At 43.2% G+C, this 26,207-nt stretch overlaps 1 protein-coding gene across 2 annotated transcripts in view; it reads right to left on the bottom strand.

Annotated features, from left to right (window-relative positions):
- synpra (synaptoporin a) overlaps nt 1–26,207 on the bottom strand; it is a 437,007-nt gene that overhangs the window by 115,236 nt on the left and 295,564 nt on the right. For both annotated transcript variants that reach the window (XM_078543648.1, XM_078543649.1), the window contains one exon: nt 18,080–18,204. In XM_078543648.1, the coding sequence (XP_078399774.1) occupies nt 18,080–18,204 (125 nt within the window). The remainder of the gene's footprint in view (nt 1–18,079; nt 18,205–26,207) is intronic.

Raw genomic sequence — 26,207 nt, 5'->3', positions numbered from 1 at the left:
TGTACCTGGGCCCCCAAGTCTCTTTGGACCTCCATTGTTTCTAGCTTTTCACCAGTTAGGAAGTACTGCATTCTATTCTTTTTAGGTCCAAAGCAGATGACTTCACATTTGGTTACAATGAAATTCATTTGCCATAGTTTTGCCCATTAATCTCTCAATACCAATATCTCTCAGTAATTTTATGCTTCCATCTACACTATTGACAACGCTACATATCTTTGTATCGTGGGCAAACTTGGATATGTGGATTTCTAGTCCATCAGCTAAGTCATTATTAATTAGGGTGAACAGTTGAGTTCCCAACACAGATCCTTGTGGGACATTGCTAGTTACATCCTGCCAATAAGAGTACCTGCCCAATATCCCTATTCTCTGTCGCCTGTCACTCAGCCAATTTCCAACACAGGCCAATAATTTGCTTCAACTTTAGCTAATAGCCTTTTATGCGGATTTTATCAAATGCCTTCTGCAAGTCCAAATAAATAACATCCACAGATATTCCCTTACATCTACTTTAATCACCTCTTCAAAAAATTAACTTGGTTCATCTGGCATGACCTACACTTTGCTCTGATCAGCTGAAAATTTTCAAGGTGTCCCGTCACTCAATCCTTAATTATAGACTCTATTAATTTCTCAACAAAAGATGATAGGCTAACTGGTCTATAATTCCCTGGCTTTCCTCTCTTACATTTCTTAAATAGCTGAGTAACATGTACAGTTTTTCAAACTAAAGGAACAGTTTTGAATAAAGGTATATTGGATGATTATAGTTAGGGCATCTGCAATGTTCTCACCTACTTTCTTTGAACCCTGGGATGGAAACTATCTGGTCCTGGGGATTCATCACACTTTATTAGCATTATTTTCTTCACAATTAATCTAAGCAACATAACCATAATGGTTAGCTCACACCCCTGGGATGTTTCCCATGCTAAACTCTTCTACTACAGTAATGATACTATCAATTATACTAATGAAAAATAAATTATGCAACATGTCCACCATATCCTTATTTTCAGTGACAATATACCCATAATTATTGAATTCTCTACAACTACCACAATATGCTTCCCCTATTCCCTCTCCTCCTCCCTCTCCCTTGGATAGAGTCCTGCTCCAAGGTGTCATGGTTAGCATTCTGGGCATCCTTCCCCTTCTTTTTTTTATTCATTTACGTTGGCGGGTGTCGCTAGCTAGGCCAGCATTTATTTCCAATTCCTAATTGCCCTTGAGAAGGTGGTGGTGATCTGCCTTGAACTGCTGCAGTCCCTGTGGGGTAGGTACACCCACAGTGCTGTTAGGGAGTTAGTTCCAGGATTTTGACCCACCGACAGCGATGGAACACAATGTATTTCCGAGTCAGGATGGTGAGTGGCTTGGAGGGGAACTTGCAGGTGGTGGTGTTTCCATTTATCTGCTGCCCTTGTCCTTCTAGATTGTAGTGGTTATGGAAAGTGCTGACTAAGGAGCCTTGGTGAGTTTCTGCGGTACATCTTGTAGATGGTACACACTGCTGCCACTGTTCGTCGATGGTGGAGGGAGTGAATGTTTGTGGAAGGGGTGCCAACCAAGCGGGCTGCTTTGTCCTGGATGATGTCAAGCTTCTTGAGTGTTGTTGGAGCTGGGTCATCCAGGCAAGTGCAGAGTATTCCATCACACTCCTGACTTGTGCCTTGGAGGTTTTGGACAGGCTTTGGGGAGTCAGGAGGTGAGTTACTCAACGCAGGATTCCTAGCCTCTGACCTGCTCTTGTAGCCACAGTATTTATATGGCTAGTCCAGATCAGTGTCTGGTCAACAGTAACCCTCAGGATGTTAATAGTGGGGGATTCAGCGATGGTAATGACATTGAATGCCAAGGAGCGATGGTTAAATTCTCTCTTGTTGGAGATGGTCATTGTCTGGCATTTGTGTGGCATGAATGTTACTTGGCACTTGTCAGCCCAAGCCTGGATATTGTCCAGGTCTTGCTGCATTTGGATATGGACATGACAGTCTTTATCCTTATCCAAGCAGGTAGCAACAAGTGTACCTGTTAGATAAGATGACATAGGAACATAGGAGCAGGAGTAGTTTATTTAGCTACTCGGGCCTGTTCCACTGCATCTCATTTGGATTAAACTTACTCTATGCACTACCAATCACACCAATGCAATTCTGAACCTACACCTCATGATGTAGTGTGACCAAAGTCTAGAGAATACTGCCCAAATACTTCTCTTCCTCCATTATGTGTGAAAATTTTCAAGGTTTCCAGTCACTCTATTCTTAATTATACAGCATCTCCAACTCGAACTCCAGCTCAATGACTCTGAGCCGAGAGATTCGAGACAGAGACATATACTACAGATGTTTTTGCTTGAGACAGTCTCACTGTACACAAACTCCCACAATACTGCAGACCAGACACACAAGCTGCTCTTCCAAATCTTAGACTGGAACTTAGAACAATTACCATCACTAGAGAAAAAGTACTGAGCAAACTATTGGGATCAAAGGGTGACAAATCCCCAGGACCTGATGGCCTACACCCCAGGGCCTTAAAGGAAGTGGCAGCGGAGATAGTGGATGCATTGGCTATAATATTCCAAAATTCCCTGGATTCTGGAAAGGTTCCAGTGGATTGGAACAATGCTAATATCACGCCCTTATTCAAAAAGGGGGGAGGCAGATGGTAGGAAACTATAGACCAGTTAGTTTAACGTCTGTCGTTGGGAAATTGTTGGAATCCATTATTAAGGAAGTAGTAATGGGACATTTGGAAAGTCAAAATGCAATCCATCAGAGTCAGCATAGTTTTATGAAGAGTAAATCGTGTTTGACTAATTTGTTAGAGTTCTTTGTAGATGTGACAAGCAAAGTGGACAATGGGGATCCTGTAGATGTAGTATATCTGGACTTCCAGAAGGCCTTTGATAAGGTGCCGCGCAAAAGATTAATACACAAGATAAGATCACACGGAGTTAGGGGTATTATATTAGCTTGGATAGAGGATTGGCTAACTAACAGAAAGCAGAAAGTCAGGATAAATGGGTCTTTTTCTGGATGGCAAGCTGTAACTAATGGGGTACCCCAGGGTTCGGTCCTTGGGCCCCAACTATTTACAATCTATATTAATGACTTGGATTCAGGGATAGAAGGTACTATAGCTAAATTTGCAGATGACACCAAAATAGGTGGGAAAGTAAGTTGCATGGAAGAAATAAGAAACTTACAAATGGATATGGACAGGTTAGGTGAATGGGCCAAAATTTGGCAGATGGAGTTTAACGTGGATAAGTGTGAGGTTATCCATTTTGGTCTGAAGAATAAAAAGGCGACTTATTATTTAAATAGAGAGAAACTTCAGAACATGTCAGTGCAGAGGGATCTGGGTGTCCTCGTGCATGAATCGCTGAAAGCTAGTATGCAGGTACAGCAGGTAATAAGGAAGGCAAATGGAATTTTGGCATTTATTGCTAAAGGAATAGAGTATAAAAATAGGGAAGTGTTGTTGCAACTGTACAAGGCATTGGTGAGACCGCACCTGGAGTACTGTGCACAGTTTTGGTCCCCTTACTTGAGGAAGGATGTAGTTGTATTGGAGGCGGTTCAGAGGAGGTTCACTAGATTGATTCCAGAGATGCGAGGCTTGTCTTACGAGGAGAGATTGAGCAATTTAGGCCTATACTTGCTCGAGTTTAGAAGGATGAGAGGAGATCTAATTGAGGTATATAAGATGCTAAAGGGGATAGACAAAGTAGATGTGGAATGGATGTTTCCCCTTGTGGGGCATTCTAGAATGAGAGGCCATAGTTTTAGGCTAAGGGGTGGTAGATTTAAATCAGAGATGAGGAGGAATTACTTTTCTCAAAGGGTCGTGAATCTGTGGAATTCACCACCTCAGAGCGCAGTGGATGCCAGGACGCTGAATAAATTTAAGGAGGAGATAGACAGATTTTTAATTAGTAACCGGTTGAAAGGTTATGGGGAGAGGCCGGGAAATTGGAGCTGAGGCCAAAATGAGATCAGCCATGATCGTAATGAATGGCGGGGCAGGCTCGAGGGGCTGAATTGCCTACTCCTGCTCCTAGTTCTTATGTTCTTATGTTACTAACAGTAACTTGTACTAAGCACTAAAATATTTGACAAAAATGATAAACACTTACTGCCTCAGGCTTACATGAGGTAAAAAGCAGGACTTCCTTCCCCCCCACATCAAATTCCTACTCTCATCAAATTCCCAGCTTTTAATCTCTGTTATTATGCACTATTTTTATAACCATTCTCTCCAGAGATGCTGCCTGAGTTGCTGAGAATTCCCAGCATTTTCCATTTTTGTAACAGCTCTTTGAGCTTTTATAACTTAAACTGTAAGTAAGTCCAACATGCATTCATTTGTATTGAGAAAAAAAATAGAGCCTGAAGCATAAATTCAGATGCTGAAGGTACAATATTGGTGATGCATATTTAGAAGAGAGGAAAAATTTTGAATTTTTACATGAACAATAGAAATAAAAACGACATTTGGACTTTCAAGAATCCAACAAGACTATTATTTACCAAAAAGTAATTTCTCGTATCATTTGCTCACAGCCAATTCTCCAAATCTTCCGATTATAAAGGCACTTTCATTCCAACCCCCAAATCACAGAGAAGGGTCTCAATACAGGGAGGGGTTCTGGACAGGAAACTAGAACTATGGGTTCCTCGGATATTCTAATGAAACTTTCAGCAGAATGCCAGGAGGGATCATGTTTGGGCACAAGGCCACAGCAGCAGAATGAAAAGCAGAGAGGGAGGTCTAGGCAGCTGGGCCTCGAGGTCAGGCAGGAGAGATTATGGTTGAAGGGGGAGAACATGGTCACTGGGCCCGGGGGAGGAGATCGCGGTCAGGGGGAGAGAGATCATGGTCGATGGAGGTGAGAGACCATGGTGAGAGGGGAGAGATTGTGGTCACGGCTGAGAGAGAGCGTGGTGAGAGGGGACAGAAATCATGGTTGGTGGGAGAGATTCTGAATTGTGGAGAGTTTCTGAATGGGGAGAATGTGCAAATGTAGAATAGTTGGAGAGAGCAGGAAAGGTGTTGGGTTGGAGATCGGGGAAGGATTCAGAGACTGCAGGGGTTCAGGGGAAAATGGGGAAGGGCTTGGAAATCATGGAAGGAGAGGGATTGGCCAATTTTGGGGAGGGAAGGGGATAAGCTTGTCGGACCTCCTCCTCCTGGACCACAAGCAGTGCTGCAATGGCTCTTACCTTATGGATATGACCCTTCTCGCCTTCTTTTACCTGCTGGATTTTATGAGGCTGGAAAGTCTAATTGAAATGCGCAAAAAAAGAAGCCTGTAAAAATGGAGGCACACAGCCTCCTTAAAAGTTTTTACTGACTGACCTGTCATGAGAAAGTGAATTGGTCACCTATGGCCTGACCCACTTTCATTAAAACCAGTTTGGGGTCAGGTTTGGAATTTTAAAAATGTTAACTTCTCACCTGCAACTAACCCACCTGGAGGTTAAAATTACCCCCTGTGAGAGGAAGAAGAACTTGACGTCCACTTGAATCAGCTACAAATCAGCAGCACAGTCACCTGAAGCCAGTGTCAAAGGCCCTATAACGATATTCATGTCCGTGTCTCATTTAAATGCCACACTCCTACTTCTCCTAGCCCTAAGAAAACAAAATTGGATTGCCTTTTGCTGGACAACCTCCAGCAGCCCCTGGCCAGGAGCAGTGGCTAGGAGGTGCAGGGGTGGACTGGCTGTTCAAGCCTCATGCTGGAGGCATGGTACTGTTAGCGTTGGCTAAGGAGAGTGGAGTAATTGTTAGTCAGGGTGCTTGGGGGAAGGTGAGGTGGAGCTTTTAACTCTTAGGCCGGAATTTTCCAGCCCCTCATGCTGGCGGGATCTTCCAGTCCCGCCAAGGTGAACGGAGATTTCAATGGCTCGATGGCCCCGCCACAGGGGAACCTGCTGCAGGAGGATGCTGGAAAATTCTGGCCTTAGTCCCTGCTGAAACAGTGGGACCAGTAGCAGGTTAGGAAATGGAATGGTGAAGGAATGGGCTTTGCTGTGGCTCTTGAGCCACGGCATTAGCTTCCCACTCCTCGCTGTCCCCCTCTTAATGTTGGGGCCATAGTTTCAGGAAGCATCATCCCGTTGTATCATGAGTTAAACTCATCCAAGCCTGTTATCATTTCATAATGTTACAGAAAGTAGTGTTGACTGCAGAATTATGTACATTAATCACATTGTTTGTGAGCAAAAGGTTGACGAATTTCATGAGTGCTAAGTTTTGCTAACTGTGCTCCTTTCATTTGTTGGCCAGTACGTTTGGATTTGAGTAGTTGAAAAGGCTCCATCCTCAAAGCAGGAGACAAACACATCTCCTTTAAATTTGGATAAGGTTAACTTGAACACCAGCACAGTGATCCCTTTGCTTGCTCTTGTCTTGTTGATGACTTTTACTCTTGAATCATCAGTGTCTGCTGGATCAAAAATAATAGATATTTGTTGAAGGTAGTGTATTATTTAAGGGACCATGTCCAAGTTTTTTTTACAGCTGAAAGTCCTCTGCACCTCTGGGAATCCTGCTATTTGGAAAATAGCACAGCCCTCTCAAGAAAAAAGTTGGTTGAAATAAAATGATGTGCTTGAGCATAAAAAGTGCCTATTACTTCCTTTGAACAGCTGTAGACAGCTGATTGACCTATGTTGCTGATGTCCCTAAAGTAAGCTTGCAATGTTCTAGAATAATAAAGATTAAGGCTATTCTGAGCTTGAGAGCCACCAGCTATGCCACCCTGTACAGGAGTTACATTGCAGATTGGAGCAAACAGTATACAGGGTCACAACATCCCTAGCAAGACTCAATCTCCAAAGGCACTGGCCCTCTGAGAAAAGAAGGAATGTACATCTCTACCTGTAGATCCTGGATTAGGGTACAGTTGGATGCAGCCTAACCTGTGTGACATTCTTCTGTTGCTAATTTTTTTCTTCCTTGCAAAAAGCATTTATGAGAAAGAGAGAGGGGAAAGCTTTTTATAAGGAAATCCACTGTGGCATCATTGGTTTTATACCTCAACAACACAACAGCCTGTATTTATATAGTAGCTTTAACATAATAAAATGTCCCAAGGCACTTAACAGGGGAATTATAAAACAAAATATTTATGTGACACCAAGTCACATAAGTAGATATTAGGGCAGATGATCAAAAGTTTGGTCAATGAAATAGGGTTTCAGGAGCACCTTAAAGCAGGATAGAGAAGCGGAGAGGTGCAGAGAAGTAATTCCAGAGCTTCAAGCCTTGGCCAATGGAGGCCCAGCCACCAGTGAGCAGCAATTAAAATTGGGGATGCACAAGGGGCCAAAATTCAATCAGCAGATACCTTGGAAGGTCGTAGGGCCGGGGGAAATTACAGAGATAGGGAGAAACGATGGATGGATTTAAAAACAAGATTGAGAATATTAAAATTGAGGTATCGCTTAAGCGGGAGCCAGTGTAAGCCATTGGGTACAGGGATGATGGATGAATGGGATCTGGAGTGAGTTAGGGCACGAGTAGCAAAGTTTTGGATGACTTCAAGGTTATGGAGGGTAGAACATAGGAGGCTGGCCAGGAGTGTGTTGGAATAGTCAAATCTAGAGATAACAAAGGCATGGACGAGGGTTTCAGCAGCAGATGAGCTGAAGCAAGGGTGGAGTCAAGTGATGTTAGAGAGGTGGAAATAGGTGGACTTGATAATTTAGCCCTCAGCAACAAGAATAAAAGTAAGGCAAGATAAGCAGTGCATAAATGTCCTGTAAATTGCTCACTAAATGTTTTTACTGGTTTTTTTAAATGAGCTTGTGTAGTAGTTCAGTCTATAGCAACCCTGGATGCCCATTTTATATGAGGGGTAAATAGATCACTCAGTGTAAAGTGGGGCATTCTATGCATGCCAAAATGATATTGGAGATGTGGGGTAAAAATTCCCTCTAGAGGCACAGACGGATAAACTGATTTCCCTCCATAATTCAAACCTCAATCAGGCAAGGTTGTAGGGGAAAAGAGAAATCAGGCATGACCGCCTGTTGCTCCATTTTCACCCCAACTGCAACACTCCTTCCCTGTTCCCAGTTGGCAAGGATGTCAGCCATTCTTTTGCTGCCCCCGAAATATAACTTTGGTAGGACCTGCTTTCCACAGCTATCTCGGCCAAAGCTTGGGAGTACCAGAAAGATATTAGTAATCCTTGGGTAGTAAGTAAGCTGTACATCTGACCTTTTGCTGAATGGAGGGAAAGGGTCAACCGTGGCTTCCTCTCTTCCTGTATGGACCCCAAATACTGTGCTGCAGTTCTCAGGACTATTCTTCCCTCTGAGGCTGTCCTTTCCTCTTCAGGTGCTGCAGCAGATGCCCTGTTAGCGGACCACTGCATTTTGTAGTTCCATGGTGGTGGGCTCCTTTTTGCAGAGATTCCTTTAGATCACTGTCTGTAACTTTAAAGAGGCCCATCAAGGAAACTGGGCCATGGTCAGGTTGAAGCGGTGGGTGTAAGTATTGCTCCACCCATGTTGCATACTTGAAGGAAAATCAAGCCCATCATGTCTTCCCACGTTTGAATTTAAAACATACAAATTGAATTTGGAAAACATTCAAATCTTCTTTGAAGGAAATGGATAAAAGGTGATGGGGAAGAAGAAAACATGTTGAAGATAAGGGGATTTACACCCTTTATCCATCTGTCCTTGGTGAAACAGTGAGTAGGTGTGAGAGAGGTGGGGAGGAAGTGGATGAAGCATTAAGTGGTGAGTGACGTTAGGGCGAGGAAGGTAGTTGAGCAGGTAGTTCAAGAGGGAAGAGGTAGGCAAGTGAAGGGAGTGAGTGGTTAATAGGAAGAGATTGCGACAATGGGAGGGCAAAGGTACAAGGTATACGGCAATGCTGATGGTGAGAAGAGCTCAAAGGGGTGCCATTTTTACAAAAATGTAGCCTGCAGCCAGTGGCGTGTCCTCTCCTGCACATTACCCGAAGCCACACCATCCAACATTTCCCTCTAAAAGGGAAGAAGCAAAGAAGACAGAGATAAACAGAAGAGGACAGGGAGAAATAAAAGGAAAGAGCAAGGAGAGAGAAGCCAAAAATGAGAGAAAAAGGGAGAAATGGCAATAGAAACAGTGGGGAGAGGGAAGAGAGAGACTTTCCAACTTAGTGGATGCAACATTTCAGCAGGTCTGCTACTATTTGAATAGTGCATAATTTCCAATGTAATAGGGGAATTATTTCACGGATGAAATAACAGATGCAATTAAATTGTGATGGGTTTGATGTTAATCGCATGCAGGAAATTGTCATGCAGTGTGAACCGTTAACTGATAATTAGCTATTGTTATGTCTATTTTTACTATGGTTAATTGTCATGTTTCTTGGCTATAGAAATCTCAGAAACAGCAACAAAATGAATAATATTTCTTAGAATTGTTTATTTTAGGCCTGACAATTGCTGTCAGCTAGCAGTAGCAGAGGAAAGAACTGACCTAATGCAATGTGACAGCCCCTTGTGTCCGATGATTATCATAAGTACTTAAATTTGCAAAAATTACATTAAAAAAAAAAATTAGTTTTAAAACAATATGAGCTAACTATTAAATAAATAAGCAGGCATATTTTTTTCTCAAGAAAAAGAAAATGATTAATGCTCTTTATTGTATAATTTAATGACTATCAATCAAACTGACAGCTGTGGGCAATTTCACAAAACCCACTCCCAATAGAGGCAAATGTAGAAAACCAGACAATTACTGGTCTTTTATTTTTCTCTGGGATATCACTGTTCCTTTTATTTAAAAAAATAATGTCCATTTAATGAATAGGAACATTTTGTGTTTACATATGTATATATATTTAGAAATAATCAGAGTGATTAGACCAGGAAGATCAATGTCAAAATGAAATGGGAGATCTGTGTTTGAAGGAACCATTCTTGTGCATTGAAACCTACTGATAAAACCTTCATCCATGCCTTCGTTACCTGCAGACTCAATTACTCCAATAATCTTCTGGCAGCCTCCCGTCTTCCACCTCTGTAAACTTGAACTCATCAAAAACTATTCTGCCCATATCCCAACTTGCACCAAGTCCCGTTTTCCCATTACTCTATGTTCACTGACCTACATTGGCTCCTAGTCCAGCAAAGACTCGAATTTAAAATTTTCATCCCTCTGTAATCTTCTCCAGCTGTCCAAGAGCTCTGTGCTCCACCAATTCTGGCATCTTGTGCATTTCCAATTTCCTTTGACACACCATTGGCAGCCATACAGGCAGCTGCCTAGGCCTTAAGCTCCGGAACTGCCTTCCTAAACCTCTCTGCCTCTTGCTCCTTCATTAAAACATTCCTTAAAACTTCTCCATTTGACCAGGCATTTGATAACACTTCTGAAAAGGTGCTATACATATGCAAGTTTTTGTTATTCTTACATTGAGAAAGAAAATAATAAAAAAGGAAAACAAAGAAATACTGACAAGCCAGAATTCAGATTTGCCAAATGCACATTACTTGTCAGATATCATCTTCCCTTTGTTCTTATTTTTGTCTATTTTCACCCTTCAACCAATAGACAAACTAAAATATACAGTTGCTTGTGTGCAATGTAGAGCATTTACTGTGTGAATAGTTTGCTTGCATTATAACCAGCAAATTCCATGTAAATATGATAAACGCAGATAATTAAGGGAAATGCTTGCACTTTGTTGGATCTACATGCACTGTATTACAAATTCATTCGCAGAGAAACCTTCAAAACTATCCTTATAAGCATTTTTGGGAAAAGACAATAGCTGTTGCCATAGTAACAGCTGTGACAATCATTTCCTTTTGCAGTAGACAGAGCCAACATGAATTTCTAATTAAGCTCTTATATATATATATATATATATTATATATATATCAAAGATATGGATGATTTAAGTAAAGCAATTATTAGATTATTTTTAAAAACAGATTTTATAACTTGTGGTAAGATTTACAGGACATATGTAAATCAATATTTAATACGTTTTATATGGTGCATTTTTCAATATCGCAAGAAACTTGAAAGCAAACAGCATTTAACTTCGATAGAATGGAACTGATTTTAACTTAATTGCTAAAATCAGATAAGGGCCTCAAAACTGCCTGGTTGACACTGGCAAACGACCCATTGCAACTTTCACAAGAATCTATTGCTGGGTGGCTGAAGTGCCTGTCTGTTTCAAGTGGTAGATTCCTTTTAGTGTACCGATTTCAAGTCTTGGCATCGTATCCCCAATAGTCATTTTAGACTAGAACTGTTTGGTGTGTGCATAATGCATTTTGCAAGCAGTTTCACTGGTCAAAGAGCTGAGGAGGCAAAACAAAGGTGAATTTTAAATGATTTTTGCGAAGACAGGAGGAGAGTACCGCTCTTCCAGATGTCACAAAAATAATCTGAGCCTCTGCTACCCTGGTTCCTCCTTCCTTTGATCCCTCCCAGGACTTACTTAGACCTAGCCTGACAGCCTTCCAGAGAGTCATAGAGCATGTCTGAAACAAGACCATGGATAAAAATGACATACCAGTATAAGCAGGAATTGAAGTTTAGAGTTAATTTCATAGAGAATAGGAATCAGATTAGCTTATGTAAAGATAGTCAGAATTCCCTTTAATGTTCTTAATAATTTATAAAATTTACATTTGTAATATCATCGGTTTCACATAAGTTTCAGACATGTATTTGGTGCAATCAATTGATTGTTCAGTTATAATTAGTGTGCCACATTGTTTTAACTAATTGACTTCTGCCTTTATTTAAATAAAATATATTTGAATATTTAGAATGCACTGAGCCTAAAAAGCTGCATTGAATGGCAATAAATTAGTCATTATGGCACAGAAGGAAGTTATTTGTCCCTTCGAGCCCTTCGAGCTGACTCTCTGTAGAGCAATCCAGTCAGTCCCATTCCCCTGCTCTTTCCCCGTGGCACTGTGAGTTTATTTACCTCAATTGTCCATCCAAATTCCTTTCCACTTCCACCTTGTAAGGCTGTGATTCCAGGTCATTACCACTAGCTGTGCAAAAAAAATTGTTCCTTACAGCCCCCTGGCATCTCTTGCCCAAACTTTTAAGTCTGTGTTCCCTATTCCTTGTACGATCAGCTAATGGGAACAGCTTTTCTTCATTTACCTTATCCAAACCTGTCATAATTTTGTACAGTTCTTTCAAATTTCTCCTCCAAGGAGAACAATCCCAGCTTTTCCAACCTAAACTTGTAGCTAAAATCCCCCATCCCTGGAACCATTCTGGTAAATCTCCTCTGCACCCTGTCAAGGACCTTCACATCCTTCCTAAAGTGTGGTGACCAGATTTGGATGCAATGCACTAGTTGTGACCTAACCAGAGCTTTATACAGATTCAGCATAACGTCCCTGTTTTTGTACTCAGTACCTTTGCTAATTGCTCTCAATATGTCCTGCTGCCTTCAAAGGTCTATGCACATGAACCCCAGGTCCCTCTGTCTGCACACTCTTTAGAACTGTGCCATTTATTCTATATTGCCCATCTGTCTCTTTTGCCAAAATGCATCACCTCACATATCTCTGTATTGAATTCCATCTGCCACTTTTTGTCTGCCCATTCTACTAGCCTATCTATGTCCTGTTGCAGTTGATTATTATCATCTGCACTGTTTGCCACTCCTCCAAGTTTGGCATCATCAGCAAATTTTAAAAGGCTTACTCTGTATTCCATTATCCAAGTCATTTATTTTATTTTTAAAAATGCAGTGGTCCGACCACTGGCACTTGGGAAACACCACTGCCTACCATCCTCCAGTTTGAAAAACAACCATTTACCACGAATCGCTGTTTTCTGTCCTTAGGGCAACTTTTTTAAATCTTACTTTGAATATATAATGGCAATTTATAAAACACATCTGAATTATTCATAGGACTACTGTTATTGGACAGTTATTTATATATTTGTATAAGGGGTAAGTTTTCATTTTCACTGCCACAGGAGTAAATTCAGATTTCAAGGGAATTAGTCGAGTTCTGCAACAAACAGATGATCTGCTTTGCCAGCTTACCAAAGGGGTGATGGACCTTTGTGTAATTGCTCCTAGATCTGGGTTGGGGTACAGGCACTGAGTTCTCCTGTTAGCAGGTAAAATGTTAATACTTTATATAAATCTGCCAATAGCATTTTCTGCCTACCACACCACCATCCTCTCACCCTGCTGAATGCAGCACATCCCCATTACTCACCCAGCAGCACTCCCTAGCACAGGACTTGCACATAATATCCAGATGTTCCACTTTAGCCTCACACACTCCCTGCAGAGACAGCCAATAGCACAAGAGCTGCTTGGCCCAATGCTACTCACAGATAAAGGGGGGTGATGGCACCAAATTAACATGCTGCCTGCATCCATCAGAATGGGCATGGGCAGAACAGAAATTAGAATCCTTGCCCATGAAAATCAATGCGCACTAATTTTTAGTCCATGATGTACACTAGTAGAAAAAAAATTAATCCCACTCGTTTAAATTCTTTTACCACAGCTTACTGGTTGTCTAGGACCTGAGATGCTAACCCATGTCGGTGCCTTCTTGAGGTCCTCATTTGCAGAGTAAGATGCGCTAGGGGAAGTAATGCTGCTGCTGATAGCTTAACTATTGCTAGGAAAGAGGGGTTTTCAGTTCTGGGGCAACCTTTAGAAAGCTACAACCAGTTAAAGGAATTGTCACTTCTTCACAAGAAAGGCTGAAGCAGCAGCAGCTGCCACTGAGGCATCAACAGCTGGAAAGCTCCTAGATTCTCAAATACATGCATGGAAGTCCTTCGGCAGTTTTCACTGTTCCCAAAATTGAAAGAGTTGTTATGTGGGGTTTTGAATGGCACATGCATTTCGGCAAAGATACGAATTCTTCTTCTCTCCTGAATAAAGCATCAGGGACCTTCACATTACTGTTGCTTGAAAGATGTTGCAGAAACCAGGTGTTGCTTGGAAGGATCAGGTGCAAAGAAATTTAAGGCAGTAGTCACCTTGATTGGTACAGACAATAATGTCTTTGGTGGAAGTGGGCTACAGGTCTTTAGCCAGCAGTTGACATATTTTCCCCAATAACCTCCATGAGGGAAGTGCAACCTTCTGAGGCACTGATGGTCAGAAAAGTTAAAGTAAGACTTTCTTGGTGTGTAGACTCTGCATATATGTACAGAGGGAAGTGACTTCCTCTGTGATATCTCACTCTAAGGGCACCTAATCTAGCATCTTCTATATCTGCACCCTTCTCCCCTTCATAGCCTAAAAATAGATGGGAAAGATGTTTTGTTGCAGTGTTCCTGGATTTGGCAGGGTGTTGCTGCATCCTCACAAGGAGGGAAGCATATTGAATAAGCTGTATACATAAAGGCTGCAACAGATATGGGGGCTGCAGCTGCAGTGTTTTCTGGATCTACAGCATGACAGGGGGGTGAGGACAGGCTATATGGAGAGGGAAAGCTCTGCACGATGCCTTCTAATAACTTGGGGTCAGATGCCGCCATGCACCTTGGTAATGGCAAAAAGGTCATCAGACAGGTCAGCTAATGCAACCAGCATTTGTTGTGTATGTCCATCAGTCTTCTCCTGCATGCCACCCCATCAAGGTCCTCATCTGAGTCCTCTACAGCAGAACTTGCCTGTCATTTTCCCCTCTGGGGAAGTGGCCCACAAACCATCCTTTCCCCCAGCATGGCATGAACCCATTTATGCCTAGTGACTCATCATGTGCAGATCCCAACTCTATACTACCCTCTAAGGTCCATGAGGGCCATATCTCAGCTCGGGGCAATGAGCATCAGATCAAATGACAGGGCCGTCAGTGCTGGACTTTGCTCTTTCTCCTCCTCCTGAGGTTACTGTGGCTGGGCACATAGCAGTTCTTGGGCATCTGAAAGCAGGAAATCAAAAAGGGAAGGTTGGGGCAAGGGAAGACAGTGGAAAGCAAGAGGTCCATGGCCACACCATCTACAGTTTGCTCGGTACGTCAGGTAGCAGGATGTGTGTGAGCTGGGAGTTGAGAAGGGATCATAAGGCAGGAACATACCATCATCCTGGATGTTCTCAGTGATGTCAGATACATGAGCTCTGTTGTAGGCAGCCCCATGATGCAGAGCCCCATCTCATCTGTAGATCACAGGAGATGCAGGCATTTTTTGGTCTCTAACTGGCTCTGCTCTGCTCCCTTCTATTGTGTTACATTTTGTCCTGCAAGAGAGAGTTAAGAATATTAATGATTGTGTTGCACTCTATTTGAGCGGTGATCCTCCCATAGACAATGATTGGTAAGGGGATCAAAGGTTACAGGGAGAAGGCAGGAGAATGGGGTTGAGAAACTTATCAGCCATGATTGAATGGCGGAGCAGACTCGATGGGCTGAATGGCCTAATTTCTGCTCCTCTGTCTTATGGTCTTATGGTCTAAATAGCTGGAGATCCTCCCATAGGCGAATAGCTGGAGACATGGAGGCAATGAGAAGTGAATCTGAAACTCACAGCTTTAATAGGTGTGTGAGGATAAGGGTAACATCTGGATATTATGTGTAAGTCCTGTGTGCCAAGGAGTGCTGCTGGGTGAGCAATGGGGATGTGGTGTATCCAGCATCATGAGTAGCTGGTGATGTGGTGGGCAGAAAATGGTATCGGTGGATGTATTCATTCAACTTTACCACCTGTGTGAGGTCATTAGATTTTTTGTGGCACTGCTGCGAGGTCCTCAGGTCCAAGCACCAACAATTGGCCCCCTTGGCCATCTGTTCCCAATCTCCCCTGAGGGTTGTCCTTAAGAGCCTCCTGGTCACCTGAGAAACCATGGCCTCCCTCCTCCTGTCCACCTCCATGACTAAGGCCTCCAGCAACATCCATGATGCTGAAATCCTCTCTTCTGGTGTTCCATTTTCCTTGTTTATAATTGCAGCAGCCTCCTGCCATTCAGTTCAGCTTCCCTTTAGGAGGGATAGACTGTCTTTAAGAAGAGAAGGCTGGCTGTACCACATGAGATAGGCAAACGCTGTTTGACTCCCTGCTGAGTGCAGAGACAGCCAGCAGCACAAGAGCTGCTTGGCCTAATGCTACTCGCAGGTAAAGGGGGCAATGGCACCAAATTAACATGCTGCCTACATCCACCAGGACTGGCGTGGGAGGTCACAAATTACAACCCTTGCCCATGAAAATCAGTGCGCACCAATTTTCAGTCCATGATGTACACTAGTAGAAAAAAAATTAGTCCCACTCATTTAAATTCTTTTAACACTGTTTATGGGTTGTCCAAAAATGGAGATACAATTTTTGACAAAGGACTGGCAAGGGACAGGCATGCTTCCATCTCCTGAGCCCCTTGGAAGAGGGGGCACTGTGAATCATTGGGCCGGTTGTGACAGGCAATTGCAACCAACATCACCGAGAACATCCATGACAATGGTATGTTACAGCCAAACACCTTCTCAAATCCCAATTCACCTCTATTCTGCTATCTGCCATGAAGTGCAAACTACACATGACCTGATAGGGACTTCTTCCTTTCCACCTGACCCTGCTTCACTCACTCCTACCCTCCCCTATTGCATTCATCCTTTCAGATACCCAAGCCTTCCACCTAGCTGGCCAGTGCAGCCTCACAATGATGGGTGCGAGCAAGAGCAGACAACTGTCGCTTCATTTGAAACTTACAGCCATCAGCTCAAATACTGGCGCTGTGCATATTTTAAAGGGTAGTGTAGAGGTGGGATCAACATGTAGTGAGTCACTAGGAACGAATGTGTTGCAGCCTGACCAAGGAGGAAGGATAGCACATGTAACAGCTCTCCAAAGGGCAAGGTTGCAAATGGTTCCTGTTGCAGATAATTCAGATGAGGACTTTGATAGTATGGCATATAGGAGAATGTTAGACAGAGGACGTGCAGACAGAGATTGATGCACTGGCAAACCTGCCAAAGAGCATGTTATCACTGTCATGGGTCATGTAAGAGTACAGCACAAACTTGGCACAGGGTTTTGCGTAGAGTTTGCAGCCCATCCTTTCCAGCATGGAATTGGTGGCCAACTCCATGACAGCACTTGCAGACACAGCTGTAATGCAGCATTCAATGGCCAATGTCTCAGGTTCCATAGCAGCACAGACAGAAGCCAGTCAACATCTGTACTGCAGTAGAAGCTCAAACTGAGGTCATGAGATCCATGCTTGTTGCCATGCAAGCCTAGCTTGATGCCAGGCAGGCTCAGAATGCTGCCATCATGGGTGACATCATGGATACCAGTGCTCAAAGCGGCACGCAAGCCCTCACAGCATGTCCAGTAAACTGAGCTGCAACAGGTTACTAGGACTGCGGAGGCACAGGATGACATCTCAACATGACATCATTCGTTCGCCTCTGACTTCCGCTCCACCTGTGCCCTTGCAGTTGCACGCTGGGCAGCCCAGATGGCTGCCATCCAGTCTGAGGTGGTGCTGCCCAAAACTGGGCTCCCAAGGCCCAGAGCTGCTCGAGTGTGTGCTGCAATGCCATCTGCAGTCTCGTCCTCTGAAACTCCACAGCCTTCTAACAGCCATGCTGTAGCTACTGGTGCAATGATTTACCAAACTAAACACAAAGTTGATTTGCCCTCAACATAGCACATATAACAGGATTAATCCAACAGTATTTTTTTTTAACAGTTCCTATTTCCTACCAGATTTTCAGTCCATGGATAAGGATTTCTTCTTGTCTTACTAGCATCAACAAGAAGTATGTGTGCAGCTACAGTCCTGGGTGGTGAGATTATTACCACCTTCTCGAGTAGTTATGCCATTATAGGCTGCTTAGTAAATGAGATGTATCAATTTTAAATGTAACCAAATGTACACTCATCCAAATGTAACATCAGGACAAAATAATTGATTAACTCACTTCTGAAGATTATTAAGGAGGTAATCCATGAAAATTCTGAAACATAATGAATTCACATTGTCGAACTTCACACAGATCTGTCACAGTCTGTTTATGAACTCATAAATGAAGGATTAAGTGTTTCTAAGTTGAATTAGGTTTACTGAGCACAGGATGAATTTAAAAGCATACCTGAAAGGATAAGAGAATCCTATCTCAATGTTCAGGTTACTTTCTGACTTGTTCGCACAGTCCACACTGACTTTCAGCGCTCCAGAGTAACCACCACATGTTGCAAATGCAAAGATTGCAAAAATCTGTTGAGAGAAAAAATATTTAGACTTTGATAGTTTGAAATTCTAAACTTAATAGTCTAGCACATCACAATACTTTTTCCACTGACAAGGTTGAATGAAGAATCTAAGTTGTAAAAAATTACATTTGTAATATGACTCATTTGGAAAATATTTGGATGTTAGTACAGTAATCAGAATAAATTGCACTGTGTGCTTATGGAACCGACTGGTGCTCCTGGACCTTTCAAGTCTGAGGCTTAGAAGTGAAGAAGAAATCAGGATATTAAGCATCCCAGCCCACATATTTCCTGATCTGAGCAGTGTAAATGCAAATCTTTTTAACAAATCATTTCAAAAATGTTGCTTCTCTCTCAGAATGAAATATTTAAGAGGACACCATAGTTATAATATACATTAATCAAAGGTTTGGTCTGGAAAATGTTTCCTCCCCTACCAAAATTCTAACATAAATCACAGAGCTCATATATTAGTTCTCAGGTGCTAGCATAGAGAACATCAAAATGAATCCAAAATTGGGTGTACATAGAGACAAATAAACAGTAATTCAAAATATATTCTGATTCCATTGTATACTCGAGAAGTGATAAAGTTTTCTTTTATTCATTCATGGGATGCGGGCATTGCTGGCTAGACCAGCATTTATTACCCATCCCTACTTGCCCTTGAGAAGGTGGTGGTGAGCTGCCTTCTTGAACTGCTGCAGTCCCTGTGGTGTAGATACACCACAGTGCTGTTAGGGAGAGAATTCCAGGATTTTGACCCAGCAACAGTGAAGGAACAGTAATATATTTCCAAGTCAGGATGGTGAGTGGCTTGGAGCGGAACTTCCAGGTAGTGGTGTTCCCAACTATCTGCTGCCCTTGTCCTTCTAGATGGTCGTGGTCATGGGTTTGGAAGGTGCTGCCTAAAGAGGTTTGGTGAGTTCCTGCAGTGCATCTTGTAGATGGTGCACACTGCTGCCACTGTGCGTCAGTGGTGGGGAGAGTGAATGTTTGTGGAAGAGGTGCTAATCAAGTAAGCTGCTTTGTCCTGCATGGTGCCAAGCTGCAATCATTCAGGCAATTGGAGAGTATTCCATCACACTCCTGACTTGTGCCTTGTAGACGGAGGACAGGCTTTGGGGAGTTAAGAGGTGAGTAACTAGCTGTAGGATTCCTAGCCTCTGACCTGCTCTTGTAGCCACAGTATTTATATGGCTAATCCAGTTCAGTTTCTGGTCAATGGCAACACCTAAGATGTTTATAGTGGAGGACTCAATGATGGTAATGGATTGAATGTCAATGGGCAATGATTAGATTCTCTCTTGTTTGAGATGGTCATTCCCTGGCACTTGTGTGGCGTGAATGTTACTTGCCATTTGTCAGCCCAAACCAGGATATTTTCCAGGCCTAGCTGCATTTGGACATAGACTGCTTCAATACCTGAGGAGTCATGAATGGCGGTGAACATTATGCGAACATCAGCGAGCATCCCCGTTTCTGACCTTATGATGGAAGGAAGGTCATTGATGAAGCAGCTGAAGGTGATTGGGCCTAGGACACTACCCTGAGAAATTCAAGAAGTGATGTCCTGGAACTGAGATGACTGACCTCCAACAATCACAACCATCTTCCTTTGTGCTTGGTATGACTCCAACCAGTGGAGAGCTTTCCCCCTGATTCCCATTGACTCCTCTTTCGTTGTCGAATGGCCTTTTCTGCCTCATGCCGGTTTGGGGTTGTGCTGAGATGGTGGCGAGTAGCATGCTGCGTCATCCCATCCCCTGTTATTGAACTACATTACGCAGGCGATGTTTGTGTCTGCGCACACTCAGAGGCTGAGCTCCAAGCCATCATCAACAGCTCCACTGAGTCATACGAGAGCATGGGCCTTATGCTAAATACCGGTAAGACAAAGGTCCTCTACCAACTGGCTCCCTCCATACTGCACTGCCCCCCAGTTATCAAAATCCACAGAGAGGCTTTGGATAACGTGGTCCACTTTCCACACCTTGGAAGCCTACTGTCAACAACAGCAGACATCGATGACAGAGTTCAATACCGGCCTCAATGTGCTAGCGCAGCCTTCGGCCGCCTGAGGAAGAGAGTGTTTGAAGACCTGGATCTCAAACCTGGCACCAAGCTCATGGTCTACAGAGCTGGTTGTGATTGTTGGAGGTCAGTCACCTCAGTTCCAGGACATCACTTCTTGAATTTCTCAGGGTAGTGTCCTAGGCCCAATCACCTTCAGCTGCTTCAGCAATGACCTTCCTTCCATCATAAGGTCAGAAGCGGGAATGCTCGCTAATGCTCGCATAATGTTCACCGCCATTCATGACTCCTCAGATACTGAAGCAGCCCATGTCCAAATGCAGCTAGGCCTGGAAAATATCCTGGTTTGGGCTGACAAATGGCAAGTAACATTCACGCCACACAAGTGCCAGGGAATGACCATCTCAAACAAGAGAGAATCTAACCATTGCCCATTGACATTCAATCCTTTACCATCATTTAATCCTCCAATTTAAACATCTTGGGTGTAGCCATTGACCAGAAACTGAACTGGACTAGCCATATAAATACTGTGGCTACAAGAGCAGGTCAGAGGCCTGAAGAAAATTGGCTCTGGTTTTGCTAGGGCTCCTTAATGCCACACTCGGTCAAATGCTGCCTTGATGTCAAGGGTAGTTACTCTCACCTCACCTCTGGAGTTCAGTTCTTTTGTCCATGTTTGTCCAAGGCTGTAATGAGGCCAGGAGCTGAGTGGCCCTGGCGGAACCCAAACTGAGCGTCAGTGGACAGGTTATTGCTAAGCAAGTGCCACTTGATAGCACTGTTAATGAACCCTCCCATCACTTTAGTGATGATGGAGAGTAGACTGATGGGGCTGTAATTGATCAGGTTGGATTTGTCCTGCTTTTTGTGCACAAGACATACCTGGGTATTTTCCACATTGCTGGATAGATGCCAGTGTTGTAGCTGTGCTGGAACAACTTGGCTAGGGGCACGGCAAGTTCTGGACCACAAGTCTCCAGTACTATTGTCAGAATGTTGTCAGGGCCCATAGCCTTTGGACTATCCAGTGCCTTCAGCCATTTCTTGATATCATCTGGAGTGAATCGAATTGGCTGAAGATTGGCATCTGTGATGTTGGGGACCCCATGGGGGAGGCTGAGATGGATCATCCACTCAGCACTTCTGACTGAAGATTTGTTGCAAATGCTTCAGCCTTATCTTTTGCACTGATGTGCTGGGCTCCCTCATCATTGAGGATGGCGATATTTATGGAACCTCCTCCTCCAGTGAGTTGCTTAATTGTCCAGCACCATTCACGACTGGATGTGGCAGGACTGCAGAGCTCAGATTTGATCCGTTGGTTGTGGAATCGCTTAGCTCTGCCTATCACTTGCTGCTTATGCTACTTGGCACGCAGATAATCCTGTGTTATAGCTTCACCAGGTTGACACCTTATTTTTAGGTCTGCCTGGTGCCGCTCCTCGCATGCCCTCCTGCACTCCTCATTGAATCAGGACTGCTACCCTGGTTTGGTGGTAATTGTAGAGTGGGGGATATGCTGGGCCACGTGGTTACAGATTGCTTTGAGTACAATTCTGCTGCTGCTGATGGCCCACAGCGCCTTATGGTTAGTCTTAAGTTGCTCGATCTGTTCAAAATCTATCCCATTCAGCACGGTGGTAGTGCCACACAACACGATGGAGGGTATCCTCAATGTGAATATGGGACTTTGTCGCCACAAGGACTGCAGCGTGGTCACTCCTGCCGACACTGTCACAGATGATGCATTTGCGGCAGGCAGATTGATGAGGATGAGTGCAATTAACTGATGGGCAACATGACCAACCTCATTTTTTCCTTCACTTTCTTCCATGCCTATTTTCAGTAACCTTTTTCAGAAATAAGTTGCCCTGTTCTGTTCCATTGACCAAGCTATTGATTGTAATAGTTTGCATGCACTGCTGACCACCAAGGTGTATTGTCTCAAAAGACAGGAGGCTGTCAAAGAAATGCAGTGTTTTGGAAAACAAATTGAAAACTATATCATCTCACATCTTCTTGAAATTTTGAAACTTATAGACTATTTAAGAAACATTAATTTATGGCAGACTGAATGGATATGGTAGAATAATAATTAAAGATAATAATAATTAATAATTAAAGAATAGATGAATTACAGTAAAGGTTTTATTCATGTTTCTCTACTTGAGCTTGTAACATAAAGGCATTTACTGTAGCAAACCTGCATTTCCTATAATCACAACTTTGCGTTGTTGTGTATGGGATATTGTGCAGAAAAATTATCAATTATCTGTTAATCCTGATATTAAGCACTGGAGGTGCACATGAGATGTCTGTCAGTTCAACTGAAAGGCAGAAAAAGTTCACATTTTCAGACCATCTAGTTCAAGTTAACATGAGGGTTCAAATTCATTTACATGAATTATAATGACAAGAATTAAGAACATGACATTACAATGCTTCATTTACACAATATCTTAAAGTACCCTGAAAACAATGAAAAGTCTAAAATCTTAGAGTACTTTCCAGAGTCTTTTAACTGAACCTCTGATGATTATAAAGAGTGATTTAATTTCCCTGAGTCCATCCCACTGCCATAACACGGAAGCTAGTGGTTAACAGTAACGGAGAATAGGGAAAGTCAACAGCTTTAACACCCCAGATGAAATAAACCTTTCCCCACTGGGCACACAATCATGTTATTAATGAATTCAAGTTCAGCAGGCTCCGGATGTTCTTGCAGATTTTAGTTGCTTTTGATGCCTGATTTGCATAACAAATAGTTTAACTCTGAGAATAATACCTCTGTGTTTGACAGGAAGTGTGCTGTCTGCCATATTGGATTAGGCTACACCACAGCCTCTCAGAGTGCACATTGGGCAGGGCCCGCTCGCCGACACGTAAAATGACGCACGATGACATCGGGGAACACCCGAAGTCATCCTGCCCCATTTAAATTTTCAGGAAGGCGGTGTCACAGCAAAATCACATTTTCGCTCAGATGCCAGTATTGTAGCTGTAATTGTGCTAGTTTAAAAGTCTTTGAGGAGGCTTTGAAAATTAATCTGGCTCTTTTGGGCACCAGACACTAATAGGTACATTTTAGAACGTTTTGAGTGTAATTTTTTCTAAAAAATTATGAAGGAAGCTGTTAACATGCCCCAAACAAACTAGAAAATAGTTTTGTATATTTTTAAGAGTCAGTTCTAGTCATTTAAGATCAGAGGAAAAATTTTCCTCCCCGCTGTGGGGGAAGTGCGGGAGCAGGCGCGGGTGGGCATGCCTCCGATCGGCGCCCCCGATTGGGGGCGCGCCGCCATTTTACATGGGCGGGCCAATTAGGGCCCACCCAGCGTGACGTCCATCAGGTACCCTGTGCAGGCGGGGGGGGATTCCATCTGCCGGGAGTGCGCTCTTTCACGCTGCCTCAGGGAGATCGGCTTTGAATTAAAATTTGTAATACAAATGATAGAAAAATTTCCCTGAAATGTCCCCTCATGTGATGAGTTGGGACATGTCCATAACTTTTATTGAAATCTTTATTAAAAATTTAAATATCCTCATGAAACCTCATCCCGCCGGTGGATGAGGTTTCATGCTTTTTCCGAAGCCCGCCAGGGCTCCTGGCCTGCCCGCCAACCTTAAGGCTGGACAGGCAGGTCATTAATGGCTTTAGTTAGTTTTTCAATGGCCTCAGTAGGCCGTTGACAGGTCGGCGGGCGCACAGCTGACTCGGCTGCGCCCCCGCCGACCTGCAAATGGAACTGACGCGGTGAGACGTCGGAAGTTCCACCCAATGTCATCCCGCGTCATTTTACATGTCGGTGAGCGGGCCCCGCCCCCACTCGCCGACCGGAAGGTCCTGCCCCAGGTTATTCAAAGCTGGTGGATTGACACTGCAATTAAAAATGCTTAATTTTTGGGACAAGCCCATTTTCAGCTGGAATAATCAAACTGTAATAAATTAACTCTAAATATATCAATATTTTTAAAGCAATTTTATTTTTAAAAATTACATTTTTAAGTATTGACATGTTGCACTGGTGCATGGCAGATTTTGCTAAGCTTCTGTGCAAATGAGTTTGAGCAAAAACCTAGTGGGAAAAGCACATTTCAAACTGGCACAATTCTGGGCACAATATGAGTCGGAATCACCGATTGTGCCCAAGGTGAAAACTCTACCTTGCTGAAGCATAATTTCCTCCCCTTTGCATCCTATCCATATTAGAAATAAGAACGTTGTGTTAGTCTTTTTTAATTTGGCAGATCAATGAAGCTCTATCCTAGGACTAATAACTACATTCCTTTCCTCGTGGACAGATCGAGGCAGGATGAGAAAATATTAGCCTTTGCTCACATTACAGGTACGGCCAACAGAGTAGGGGTTATGCTTATATTGTAATGGACCAAATTTCAGTTCAATGATTTTTAGGGTCAACAGAACTCTAGAAATGGCAAAGAAAGCTCTGAGCAAGATCTTTCAGAGACTTATTCTAAGAGTTTGCAAAAAGAAAAAAAGCTCAGAAATCTCAGAAATGTCTTCCATAAATATATTACAAAGTGATTATACCTGTCATCTTTGACAACATAATTTGCCATAATAACATCCTTTCCCATGCTATCGAATAGCTCATGTTTAGGTACTTTGGGCTACATTTTCTACCCATTAACTATGAATGGTTGACAATTTGTTGCCATCGATCCAAACATAATTGAGAATCCATCTTCAGTAAAGTTTTGACCATTAAATCAAAATGTTTTAATTATCTTACCAATGGAAGAATTGATCAATCTTATTTTATAATTCCTTATAAAATATTTCCTCATTTTTTGTTGTAAAACTTTTATAGTAAAACTAGCTTCATGCTTCTTATGTTACTCCTGTTAATTGGTTGCTTTTCATCCCCTACTGCTTTAGTTGTCTCATGATTTTCTTTCAAATTGCTTCCAAGGGGAGAATTTTCTCCCTGTCAGGGGAGCTGAGTGGGCGCAGGCGGGCGCGTAGCCAATTGCTGCCCTCAATCGGCTGCGCGCCACCATTTTACGTGGACAGGCCAATTAAGCCCGCCCAGTGTGACGTGCGTCCAGAAGCACTGAGCACTCCCTGTGCAGGCGGGGGGAGGAGGGAGTCGGGGCATGTGCGCGAAAGAGCGCAGAAATCTCCCTGAGGCATGGAGCTGCCTCAGGGAGTTTAATTTCGTTATCAAAAACTGAATAAAAGATTTCAAAAAATTAGTCGGACATGTCCCCTCATGTGACAGTGTCACATGAGCTGGGACATGTCTTTGAATTTTGTTAAACATTTTTATTAAAGTTTGAAAACCTTCATGAAACCTCATCCCACCCGTGGATGAGGTTCCATGAAAAACGCGAAGGCCGACTGGGCTCTTTGTCTGCCCGCCAACCTTGAGGTTGTATTGGCAGCCCTGTTAAGTGTTTTAATTGCTATTTAAGTGGCCTTAACAGGCCTTTGACAGTTTAGCGGGTGCGCAGCCGACTTTGGTGCGCACCCGCCGAACTGAAGATCTGAATGATGCGCAGTGACGTCAGGACACACGCCCGATGTCACCGTCCATCATTTTATGTGTCGGCGAGCGGGGCCCATCCCCGCACGTGGATCAGAAGATTCAGGCCCATTATATCCTTATTTATTCATTGCCCCCGCCTTGATGCCTTCCAACGACATTAATAGCAACTTTCATCGTTAATATAAAGGATTTCACCAAGGCACTTCATAGACAGATCTATGAGAAATGGATGTTGACCCACAAAGGGAGTGGTGAGGATTACAGGATGGCTGTCTAATTCAGGGACTTCTCTGTGCTTGCTATCAATGCCTCTTCTGCAACAGAGGCTCGGCTTTGTGGGCAGAACAGCCCTGATTGCATTTTTACCTTGAAATGGAATGTTCAGTTAGAGGTTTTTCATCCAGTGGTCTAACTGAAAATCTGAATGTCAGTTGAGGCTTGACCAATGCCACTCCCCAGG

The sequence above is a fragment of the Cetorhinus maximus genome, chromosome 6 (assembly GCF_964194155.1).
Source record: "Cetorhinus maximus chromosome 6, sCetMax3.hap1.1, whole genome shotgun sequence".
Lineage (NCBI taxonomy): Eukaryota > Metazoa > Chordata > Chondrichthyes > Lamniformes > Cetorhinidae > Cetorhinus > Cetorhinus maximus.
Note: the sequence above shows the minus strand (reverse complement) of the source record. Positions and strands in the feature narration are given on the sequence as shown.